This window comes from Phragmites australis, chromosome 4 (assembly GCF_958298935.1).
Source record: "Phragmites australis chromosome 4, lpPhrAust1.1, whole genome shotgun sequence".
Classification (NCBI taxonomy): domain Eukaryota; kingdom Viridiplantae; phylum Streptophyta; class Magnoliopsida; order Poales; family Poaceae; genus Phragmites; species Phragmites australis.
In genome coordinates, this window is record NC_084924.1 from 12238903 (window position 1) to 12251210 (window position 12308).

A 12308-nucleotide genomic window follows, 5' to 3' on the forward strand; every position below is an offset into this window, starting at 1 on the left:
CATTAAGATTAGTGCTGCCAGGTGTCGCGGTTTGGAGAGGGGCCAACTTTATGAAGCCATGGACCTAGTCTCATAGGTTTCGATCCCTCAGTTTTATAGGGCTATTTGGTCGGCTGTTTATAGCTAAAGTTAGATAAAATGTGTCTACCATAAAAAGTGTGGCGAAAAAAATAGCCATCACACTTATGATAAAATTTGGCATGAAATGAGTCTATGACATGTGAAGTAAGAGAATAAGAAAGTTTGGTTAGTTACAATTATAGTATTGAACTAAACACACGCCTAAAGATATGTAGCGCGTCTGACGTGACTAGTTGTGGCACGAGTGATATTTGCCATGGATTTTGTTTCTACTTTTAAAAAAAATGCTGCCATTTTATCTCTTTGCCATTGAGTTAACAATATGCCACTAAAATACAATGACCAAGATAACTTAGGGTACATTTGGATATGTAGTAAGAAAAAGAACTAGCCTAGACTGATCAGGTTTGGTGTTTGGAACCGCTGAAAAATCCTGGCTTTTACAGACAAACTAGCATCTATCCGCATTGATTAAGTTCCTATGGTAGAACTTAGGTTATGCATCTAATCTTGCATAAGCGTGTGGTGTACGTGTGTGAGTGTGTACGTCCGACTTACACTTAAAAAAATAAAGGAAAATCTCGCTCAAGGATGAAGCAAAGGACTCACAACTGCTACTTGTTGGAAAAAATAGCACATTCAAATTTAACTTAATTCAATTTTTAAATATAACATGAACAAGAACCTATACAATTTCTAAATATAACATGAACATATGCCGATCGTGGCTTAACTCAAACGAGCTAGCTTGCCCGTTTCAGCTATAGCTTAACTCCGCCAAAGAACCGAACATACCCTTAGATGTCCAAACGCTACAAAGCTCTTAGTCACCTCACATGTATAATGAGTGATGGGTAAGATGAAGGGTATATTTAGTTCTTTTGCTCATTTTTCTTCTAGCAAAACTATAGAACAAACAAGTATGATTGGTTCATTTGCTTGGTTTGAATTTAAATATGGTGGCCAATACTTTCTTTTCTTTTGAGAGAGAGCCAAATATAGACATTATACACGATTTGTCTTGCTTTTGAGAGAGTCATATTGGCTCTCCTCTTTACTACCACAAAAAGAGTGATCACTGCCACTTCTAAAATTCTATTACTTCGGTTTTGGAACCAATAGTCCTTACTCGGCAGTGAAACTCGACACCTATCACTGCTGAGTCTAGAACTGGCAGTGAAGAAAAAAAAGGAAATGAGTCGACTCGAAATCGAGCCGGCTCGGTTGCCACCCCTGCCGCGCGAGTTCTACCGCTAGCACAACAACTGACGACAACGAACACCTACACAACAAGAAAATACGGCAGCTCAAAGGCTTCCGTCACTGCACAAGAACAAACGCGGTTGTCCCGAAGTAGTCATCTTCTCGGCTGCCTCTAGCCCCTCTGCTCGGCCATCCTCATCCCGACCGCTCGCCTATAGCCGAATCGCGCTCGTCCGTGACTGAATTGCGCTCGTCCCGCGCACTCGCCTGCAACCGAATCACGCTCGTCCCGCGCACTGGCCCATAGCCTTGCCCATAGCCAAATTGAGTGCAGCCTTGCTTGCAGGAAGAACTTGACGCATCTCGTCGCAGAATTTAGCGCGGTTGACGCCGCTGCTACGGTTGGCATAGAACTGCTGGAAGACAGAGTTGTAGAGTGCGGCGACCTCTGCGGGGTGAGGGGCGGGCTTTGCGTACTTGAACCCGGCGTCGTTGAAGAGGCGGAAGGACTCGAATGCCACGGCCGTGGCCTTGGCCTCTGTCGTTGCGTGCTCCAGGCGGTAGGGCCTCGGCGACGGCACCGATATGACGGGAGAGGAGCGGGAGCAGGTGAGGGTGGCGGTGACCAAGGTGAGCGTAAGCGCGAAGAGATAATGTAGGGGAGCGAGAGGGGAGCGGGAACAGGTGAGGGCGACGACGGTCGAGGTGATGTGGCGGTAGGGGAGCGGGAGCAGACGAAGAGATAAGGGGAGCGTGGAGAGATATGGTAGAGAGAGAGAGAGAGAGAGAGAGAGAGAGAGCAGACAAGCGTGAACAGATAAGGTCAACAGAAGACTGAGCCAATCAAACGTGAGAGAGGTAAACTCCCATTGAATGGAAATTTCGGGTCCGAGCTATGCTTCACTGACGATTCGGGCTAGAATTGGCACTGATAATCGGTATCAATACCGGTTACAAATCGACCATGATATATTAGCATCGGTTTGTAACACGAACCAACATTGATAATCAGTGCCGGTTTTTAGCGGCTCCATCATAGTTTGGACATGAAAAATTAAGAAGCAATAGTGATATATTTGCACTACCGATTATTGTACAACCTGTAGTGATAAATCGTTATTTATGATTGGTTCTGTAGTATTACTTCTAGCAAGATTTGCTTTATCTAACCTTATCAAGCAAGATTAGTGAATAAGGATGAGCAAATGTGTGGACTTGTAATGTGTAGTGAGAATAGAAGCCACTTCTTTTCATCAGAAGAATATGGACATTATACACGAATCTTGCATGAAAATGGAGCGATTTTTTCTGAATATGCTGAACCGGTGGTACCCTTTACCATTGTTCGAAAGGAGATAGTCCCATGGCATGTCCATAGACCAGCTCCACGGAAGCGCCGGCACTTGCCGACAGTCCACAAGCCGGCGCAGGTGTCTTCCCAAAACCCGGCGTAATGAAGGGCTAAACCAAGTAATTAACCAGCAATCCTCTCTACTCACTGCGCGGTGGGCTTGAACCGACTGGGGCCCACCTATTATAAAACACTACTTTCGTTTTTAGCTGTCACCATTAATTTACTGTAGCAATTTGATTTTACGTTTTAAAAAAATTACAAATGCTTAAAAGTATACAATATTAATAAAGTATATTTTAGGATAAATATAATGATATGAAAGTTTAAGTATCTATAACTTTTTATAAAAAAATGTAAGATTAAAAAGTATATAATACTAATAAAGTACATTTTAGGATAAATTTCATAATATAAAAGTTTAGGTATTTATAAACTTTTTATAAGAAAAAATGTAAGATTAAAAGTATACAATACTAATAAATTACATTTCAGAATAAATCTAATGATATAATATTTTTAGATATCTATAAACTTTTTAAAAGAAAAAGTATAAGATTAAAATTGTTACAATAAACTAATAGTACCCATGTCAAACTCCTAAATAAGGAATATTTAATTTTTTATCCCTCTATTTAAATAATAATTCTCTAATAAAGCTAACAAATAGATCCCGAGTTTATAAATGATGAGTGACAAAAAAAAAAAATCAAACGTCCCCCTAAATAAAGGACGAGGAAGCGGCAATGCAATGGGAGAATAGCTCCGCTCGCGAAGCGGGAGGTGGAGGGCTCGCGCGAGGAGAGGGGAGCTTCTGGTGGCCCCTCGTCGTCGGGGCGGGCGGAGGGAGGAGGCGGGAAGGGAGGGAGCGCGCGGCGGCCGTGGATGGCGGTGGTGTACCGCTGCTGCGAGGCCGGGTTCTTCGAGCACATCGCCATCATCGTCCTGCTGGTGCTCTTCGCGGGCCTTATGTCGGGGCTCACCCTGGGGCTCATGTCCCTCAGCCTCGTCGACCTCGAGGTCCTCGCCAAGTCCGGCACCGAACAGGACCGCAAGCACGCAGGTACGGCGTGCGCCCTCCCGCCCCCGAGGGCCTTCACCGTCCGTGGTCGCGCGCGCGGCAATGCGGGCTCTCCGGGTCCGTTCGCTTTTGCTTTCCGGCCTACAGCCTGTTTGTTAGGTGGCATGGCGCGGGCGTCTGCGGTGCCTGATCGAGGTGGGCGATTGGTCGGGTTTGGCTGATCGGCTACCCGGACTGGCTTGGCATTTCGTCGAACAGCTTCCGGTTATTGCTTCGAGTTAGAAAATATTGGTCCATGAATAATAATAGAATTAGCGTCCTGCATTGAGGAATCGGTGGATGATCAGGGTATCGGGCATTTTGAACTGATGGGCCATTTCCCTTTTTTGATTGATCAATTTGTGCTAGCCATCTGGAAACCCCGACAATTTTCTATATTGGCCCTCGTGTGATTGAACTTGATGACCTGTGATATGAGTGGACTTGATCACCAGGGAAGTGGGTTGTGATTTTCTCTGGACATAATGAAATGCTGCACTGGCATGGTTTCAGTGTGTCTGTCAAAAACCAAAAAACTAGAGCCACATTTTTGGTTCGATGTTTTGGTGCTCAGTAGTTTTTTCTTTTTCAAAAGAAGAGTCAATTCTTTGGTGTTCTTGTGTGAAGTGAGATTTAGTTCATAGTAGAAGTGAGTAATGTGTGAGGTTGTGGCTTTTAGCACAAGGTGAAATGCTGTGATCTTCAGGTTGGTTTTGCTGTAATGTCACGCTATTTCGGCACATTGAAATAGTTGGAGATGAGACCTAGGATATTCCATACCCAGAAAGAAATGCTAAAGCATGGACTTTTCTATGAGGTAGCCTGCAGTAAGTAAGTACCCACTCTGTTGCAGTGCAGTGACACAACGTTTCAACCACCTTTCTTGCAGCTAAGATATTACCTGTTGTGAAGAACCAACACCTTCTGTTATGCACTCTTCTGATCTGCAACGCTGCAGCCATGGAGGTGCTGCTCTTTATTTCCAGTGACATTTAAGTGAACTCGAGTTAAAGATTCTCCTGATTAATTAGGTGTGATGAGATGCTTCTGCCTGTATATTAGGCTTTGCCCATATTCCTTGATAACTTGGTGACTGCTTGGGGTGCGATTTTTATCTCAGTGACACTGATTCTGCTGTTTGGTGAGGTGAATCATTCGAATTTCACTTATTAATGCTCAGATGCAAGTGTGAAACTTGGTATCCTCTGGTAATATTTTGGTATGAACAGATATTACCACAGTCCATTTGCTCACATTATGGGCTGGCCATTGGTGCCACAGTTGCTCCATTAGTCCGTGTGCTTGTTTGGATCTGCTTTCCTGTTGCGTATCCTATAAGCAAGGTAATAAGTGTACTCCCAGATCGAGTGTGTTATCATTACGGGAGTAGTTCTCCAATATATACATACTGAACATATGTCCTTTCTTTTTTCAGCTACTGGACTATGTGCTGGGTCATGGTCATACCGCTCTCTTCCGTAGAGCTGAGCTAAAAACACTTGTCACTCTGCATGGAAATGAGGTATACTGATTATGTTATCTTCCAAATAGCAAGTTCATAATGCAAATGTTCCTTTGCTGTGAAGCTACACGGATCTTGGACTTGCTGATAGTGTATTTATGTGTCTATAATATGTAGCTTTTAAGGCATGATTTTCCTACGTGCCCACTAGGAAACAGGCACATGAGCCATCCACAGTGTCTACTTGGTAAATGCATATTTTAGAAGCCCTTGTGGGAGAAGTTTGTGTATTATGTTAGTTTTAAGTTTGCTTGCTTGGGTCAAACATTTCATTCGTATGAGCGCAGAGAATGATATACTTGGCAAATAATGGCATAACACTCTCCTATATGAATTCAATATCAAATGTGACCCATGGAGTCATGCATAGCTGATGTTCAGTGCATGGTTAAACTGAGGGAGGATATGGAGAAGATCACAAGGTGTCTAAGACTAGCTGAGGTTATTCCAGCTTGCATCACAACCAGCTAGATGTGACAAGTTTTTCAGCCTATCGTAGACTTATCTTGCTATTTTCATTCCTCAAGGTTTAGCAATCCCTTTTATGCCTTACCTCTATCTAGGAATTAGTGAAACAAGTTAGAAATATCTTCGGCTATTTTCCTCCTTTTTCCCCTGATGTTTGGGATGTCGCTTTTGCTTATCTGTAATATGAATTTGGCACTAGATTGTAACACTTTTTTGGTATTAAAACCTCTAATATTATCCAACATTTTGCTGGATCCCAGTGCAATTCGATCATCAACTGGGGATAGTTGTTGCATCTTTCCCAAGGGAGGTCAACTACTGAAAGATAGTGTAGATATGGGTATTCACTTTGATAGTGTTTTAACTTCTATTGTAAAAATATCATGCTAATGTATAAATGCGGTTACCATGATAGTATTGTTGCTTTTGAAGCAACTGTATTTTCACCGATTATATCCTTTGTAAACCCTTTTATCAGCAATGCGTAATCTTGCAAGCCATTTCGTCCTCCACCTTGTCCCATCCCAGGTGGGTATCCACCTTATCCACCTTGTTTTAGATACATGAATACAGCTGGTCAACTTGTTAGGTATGCAGGGTATAGGTTATCCACACATAAAATTCTAGTGAGGGTTAGTGGGGCAGCTGATGGTATTTGTATCATCAATTGATTCATTGGGGTGCCAAAACATATACTTAGTGAGGTCTATGGATTTCTTGCATGTGTATGCAATATTATACTATAGCCTACCCCAACTTGCTTGGGACAAAGGCTGTTGTTGTTGTTGTATGCAATATTATACTATATTTTAAATTGCGAGTTTATGGTCTTTTAACTGTATTAATTATTTCTTAACCGTGTTACTTTTTTGTAATTGAAACAGGCTGGCAAAGGTGGAGAGTTAACCCATGATGAAACTACCATAATAGCTGGAGCTCTTGAACTCACTGAAAAGAAAACTAAAGATGCTATGACACCATTATGTCAAACCTTTGCAATTGATATAAATGCGAAGCTTGACAGGTAACTGGGTTATATCTAATTACGCATGATTTTTGTCAAACTATGTGTTACTGTTTTGCAGAATTTTTGTTAAAGGGACTGTCCTTGTTCATACTCTCTTTTCTACAGGGAATTAATGCAAGAGGTCCTTGAGAAAGGGCATAGCAGAGTGCCAGTTTATTATGAAAAGAAGACAAATATCATTGGATTGATATTGGTAATGTTATTATGAAATTTCTAGAAGTATTTACTGTCTAAAATTTGGAATCCATTAGTTTCTGTCTTTCTTATTGAAGAATGATCCTTTAGTGGCATAGATTCGCCATAGCGGCAGTGATTACTGATTACTGTCCGAATAGAACATTCAAAAAAAGTTCAGGAGAGATTCCAGGTAAATGGCACGGGAACTGTGGCCTGCAGGGTCGTCATTGTCAATCCTGGAGCCAAGTAGGTTGACAGCAAAACTATTGAAGTATGTAGAATTGGTTTGGACTTTGGAGTGACTTGTTTATACATATATTCTTAATTAGGATAGCAGTCTGTGGAATGAGGCAACCATGAATCATGCAATAATCTGCATACACATAGCATAATTTGTTATTTTGTTACAGATTTTGAATTTGCCTGCAGTTCATGTAGCTACACTGCATAGATTTAACATTCAAAGCATGGTTTAACTGTGATTTAGAAAAGGTTGAAACATGTAGATAGGTAAACTAATTTGATATCAAGCAACACCATCAACACTTGCATCATGTGTGGCATTCACAAGAAATGCAGAGTTTGTTATAGACTTATGGTCTCTTGTATGAACCACCTATATAATTTAAAAGAATGCGTGATTTAGACATTATAATGTATATGTTAATGTTAGTGTCTATTTTATTACTTATGGCTTATAGATTTATTTTTTGGTGACCTTTTGATTATAATTGTACTGTATTTATGTAAAATGTATTATGAATTTTCAGGTAAAGAATTTATTATCCGTTCACGCTGATGGTGAGGTTCCAATAAAAAGTGTAACTATCCGCAAAATTCCTTGGTAATATAAAAGCTCTTTCTGTGCAACATTTTTAGGTGATTTCTGTAGTTCACTGTAGCTCACTGATTATTGTGGATCACTTCTTGAGAGATACAAAGAAAGACCTACAACACTATCCATGATTCTCCACGAGTAAACCTGTTTCTCCCAGTCTTGACTTCACTGTAGAACGTGCCCTAAAATAATTAATATGGTCTGTACTCTAATTGCAGACTAGTTTTGTTTTGTTATTCTTGTCATCTACAGTATGTATCTCTGATATGTATTAGTAAGTTATTATGTGAGTGACAGCTATTTAACGTCTATAAATGCATCAAGTGGAAGTTTGAATATGCAGAAGTTATTTCTTGAGAAGTTTGAAAGTTGGAGGTCTTCTGCTTTCTTGTCATATTTTGGAACATATTATGGTAGCAAGACAATATATATGTATTCAGCTAAGCTAACACATACTCGCCTTGTAAAATGCCAGTGTTTTAGAAGATATGCCCCTCTATGACATCCTAAATGAATTTCAGAAAGGCCACAGCCACATGGCAGTAGTCATAAGGAAAAACAATCCGAGTTACCCTGCTCAACAACAACCTGGCAATGATGGTGGAACTTTTGGTGAGCTCCAGTGCAGTCCTTACTCATCAGTAACTTGCCTCTGGCATTCATTATCTTATTAATATCTCTTACTTTATCTTTGCTTTCCTTTCTTTTCGCATGGAACAAAGAGGTGTCCATTGCTATTGATGATAAGAATAGTGAAAAGGTGTTGAAGAACCTTCCACCACCACTGCGAAGATGGAAGAGCTACCCTAACACTCAGAACTCAAATAGAGGAAGTAGGACTAAAAAATGGTCCAAAGATCAATCAGATGTTCTGCAGATACATGAAGAGTCCTTGCCCACATTGAGTGAAGATGAAGAGGCTGTTGGTATCATAACCATGGAGGACGTCATAGAAGAGCTTCTGCAGGTCAGTGGTCTGCAAATTGCTAATTTTTTGTTTAGGCTGTTGACTAAACTGTTTTATCGTCTATATTTTTTGGCATATGCTTAGTGCATTTATTCTAGATGTTTATCATAATTGTGACAAAATTATAATGATAATTTTCGTTGTTCAAAATCATAAGATGTTCTAAATTTCAATGCTGCTCTGCCGGATAAGTGATAGTATGGCCTAGTTCAGGGATGCTGAAAAACAGCTACATATGTATCCTGATTCTATTGAGACTCAAAAGAATGCTCCTATATGTGCACTCAAGGCTTAAGCAATGCTACTGTTATCCCACCGAGTATGTTTCCATCGTCTATTATATCCATTGTTCTCATTTTTTCCTTCCATGATGCAGGAGGAGATATACGACGAGACCGACGTACATGAGGAACAATGACGCTGGCCTTGGTCCCATTGTGTATTTCCCTTTTGGACCAGAGAACCAGCCTGTTACGGCAGTTTTTTGCTGCGAAAGTGTAGTATATATGTAATGTTGTACTCCATGTAGATAGGCAGATACATTGAAGAATACTGGTAGTTCATCTCAGTTCTAGGAGGCTATGTCTAGAGTAGTAGTAGGACCCTCTGGAATTCGGATTGCTTGGTCCGTAAGCTGTGTACCGAGTAATCCTGGAAGTGGAGGTTATGCGGCGCTGCCGTTCGGTTCAGAAATCCCAATAAGATTTCGGTTTCTGTGACGACTCTCATCTGCAGCCTCTGCCAAACTTTTAACGGTCTCTTGACCTTTTGCAGCATGCAGCCAGGTACAGTCTACGGAATCAAGCAGCGACGGTATATATCTACCGCTCCTCATTTTCTCTAGGTGAGTATGGCTTTCTACCACTACCCATTGATACTGTTCTGCATAGCATGTAAGAAATCTGAACCGTGCACGCGGCGCAGGATCACGTTACTAGCAGTACCGTGCCGCCGCGTGGCCTGCGCTTGGCACCCGCCCACCCATGGCCACGCCGCGCGGACGTGCGGGAGCAGAGCGGCGTCGCTTGTGTCCGCGGCCACGCGCGACGGCACGGCAGGGCGGGGAAGTACGCACGCGGAAACGGCCGGACGCGGCAGAGCCGACGCTTTTCCGACTTGCTCGCGCGGGCGTTCTAGTCCGCTCCGCCATTTGCATTTGGGCTACGCTCGTGACGTCGTTGGGCATTAGTACTATAGGTACGTAGTACCGTGTACATACTGCTGCGACTAAACAGAAGAGGGGTGGAGGCCCACTACTGCACCGTACGCGTAGCTGGAACCAATGCGGTTTTGGTCCACGTTGTTCTGAACTGACAGCTTTTTAGTGCACATAGTTAGATTTGAGTAATGTATAAAAAGTAAAAACAGGATTCTAATATTAGATAAATTGTTGAGACTCTGATACCGGTAGACTCGGGTGGGCTCTTCCCTCAGCTTGTTGAGACTCTGATACCGGTACACTCGGGTGGGCTCTTCCCTGCGCGTGCGTAAGACTGTCTCCAACGGTGTCTCGTCCCCATTCCTCTTCCCTTCCCGATGGCAAAAAGGACGCGAGGGGAACCGCGGGCGAGGTCCAACGGAGTCCCGTCGCGGGCCGGCGTGGGAGGGGATAGGAGAGAGGTTCCCTCGCCCGAGGGAACCTCTCTCCTATCCCTTCGCGGAGAAGCGGTCCGGGGAAGTCGCAGGCGGTTGGGCTCGCGCGGTGCGTCGGAAGCGAGGGGCGTCGACGCAGGCGAGCACGAGGAGGGCGAGGAAGGCAACGGACGGTTGGCGTCGCCGCCGGCGCTGGTCTCCCAGAGGCTAGATCCGCTCGTTGCTGTGGACGGGAGGGGCCATCTGTCCAGAAGGTATACCTTTTTTCCTCAAACTCCATCGGATCTGAAGGAGAGGCGGCAGGTTGTAGGGCGGAGTAGGTCCAGGGGACGAGCGCCGGTTGGGGTAGTAGGCGTTTCGGCCGTGGCGTGGGGTGGCGCCGTCGGAGGGGAGGTGGGCGACGGGGACGGGACCTGTGGACTTGGGCGCCATGTCGAGTTGGAAGGGCGTCTCGGGTAGGGCCGGTAGACCGGCGGTAGGCAGCTGGATATGCGATGTCGGCCTCGGCATGCCTGCCGGCGACACAGAATCGCACTGGGTACTGAGACTCCCTCCTCCATGTTGTAGATGGACGCCACCACGCTTGCCAAGCTTGTGTCCAACCTGCAGGATCATGTGCAGGGGGCGGCATCCGCGTTGAAGAAGGTGGCACACGAGAACTTTAGTCCGGAGAGCACTCCTGCTGCTGCGGAGTTCAACTTAGCCCTTATGGAGGTCGAGTCAATTGCAGCGGATTTGGAGCAGATTGTGTTCCAAGTAGAGGATGCTCTCCAACGTGGTGTCGTGGCGAACCAAGTTGTATTGGCCGACAATAGCAGTGTGGCTGTTGAGGATGAACCTTCGAGATCGAACGACCTTGACGACGATGATGTCATTCCGGCCGACTGGACCTCAGAAGACGAACCGTGTGGTGATACGGACGACGGCTTCTCCGTTGAATCCGATCGTTCGTGGAGGCTGTAGTCGGGTCGGTACTTTATGAAATAGTTGTGTCATATGGTGTGGACTGTTGGACATGATGCCTTTTGATAATTTGTGGTTCAGCTGTCACTTGAACCCTGCAAGGCCAGTATATGATCAATGTAGCAACCACACTGTTGATGATGGATGTATGCTGTGCTAGGTTTTATGTACGCAAGACTTGTTTAGTTTGAAATCGGTAGGATTTGGGAGTGCTATGTCTGAACTATGAAGCATTATGCAATGTATTAAGTCCCTGCAATGTATGAACTATGAAGCATTATTATGTATGGGTTTCCTTCCAATTTCATATGCAATTCAGGTGTTGGTTCTTGTATGTCTTGTTCATCTCTTGCTAGGTTTCCTTGTATGCTTGTCTTCGATGGAGATCCAGTATGTGTAGCTATTAAGGTCTGTATGTGTAGATATGAAGGTTAACTATTGCGTCTTTACTGTCAAATTTGCTGCATTGCGGTTATTTTTCTTGGTTCATTGCTGTCAATTACCTCAATGTTGTTCGAGGCAAGTTGTGGCATGAAGAATTTAAATTTACAATGTACCAGTTTGTTGGCACCAAAGCACTTGTACCATGAGTCCTATTATTCGTGGTAATCTGAGATCTTACATTATGAGTTACATTATTCTTCCTAGGTAACTAGTATGGTTCTCTTTGAAGGAGGTCCTGTACAGGATGGCACTAGTATGGCATGAAACCTTCTGTCTATATCCATGCTAGTCTCAGATCTTTCATTAATGTCAAATTTGGTGCATTACTGTCTGTATGGCAACCTCAGGACTGCAGTAATTTGTCTTTGTCTCTTTTACAATTTGTGGTAGGATTGGTGATTCTCGCTAATGTGCATGAACTAAGCTGTGAGAGTATTTGAGACAACCTTACTGCACCATAGTCTGAATAGGCAGTATCCTTTGGTCGTATGGAGTATCTTGTATGGAGAGTATTTGAGACAAACAACTGTTGGCAAGAAGGGTATCCTTTTGATCATGCAGCTTCTTTTATGTATTACATAAAACAAAGTTATTTGTGATTTCTGTTTCTGAAA

General features: G+C 43.5%; 1 protein-coding gene across 2 annotated transcripts; it reads left to right on the forward strand.

The window, feature by feature from the left end:
- Positions 1-3371: 3371 nt before the first annotated feature.
- On the forward strand, positions 3372-9413 carry LOC133915725 (DUF21 domain-containing protein At2g14520-like). Of its 2 annotated transcripts, XM_062359003.1 has the most exons (11): positions 3372-3698; positions 4585-4661; positions 4758-4841; positions 4925-5038; positions 5131-5217; positions 6570-6709; positions 6818-6905; positions 7660-7733; positions 8203-8339; positions 8450-8694; positions 9071-9413. In XM_062359003.1, exons 1-11 carry the CDS (start codon positions 3521-3523, stop codon positions 9110-9112), a joined length of 1266 nt encoding a protein of 421 aa, XP_062214987.1. In that variant the 5' UTR covers positions 3372-3520; the 3' UTR covers positions 9113-9413. The 2 variants fall into 2 exon arrangements, with proteins under 2 accessions (XP_062214987.1, XP_062214988.1); XM_062359004.1 differs by lacking the exons at positions 8450-8694; positions 9071-9413 and having other exon boundaries at positions 8249-8339.
- The last annotated feature ends 2895 nt before the right edge of the window (positions 9414-12308 follow it).

Excerpts from the sequence above, each read along its gene's own strand:
- LOC133915725 (XM_062359003.1), top strand. The coding sequence starts at position 3,521 with ATGGCGGTGGTGTACCGCTGCTGCGAGGCCGGGTTCTTCGAGCACATC. Across the intron at positions 5,039-5,130 it reads TTGCGTATCCTATAAGCAAG|CTACTGGACTATGTGCTGGG; the intron begins GTAATAAGTGTA and ends TTCTTTTTTCAG. Across the intron at positions 6,710-6,817 it reads ATAAATGCGAAGCTTGACAG|GGAATTAATGCAAGAGGTCC; the intron begins GTAACTGGGTTA and ends TCTTTTCTACAG.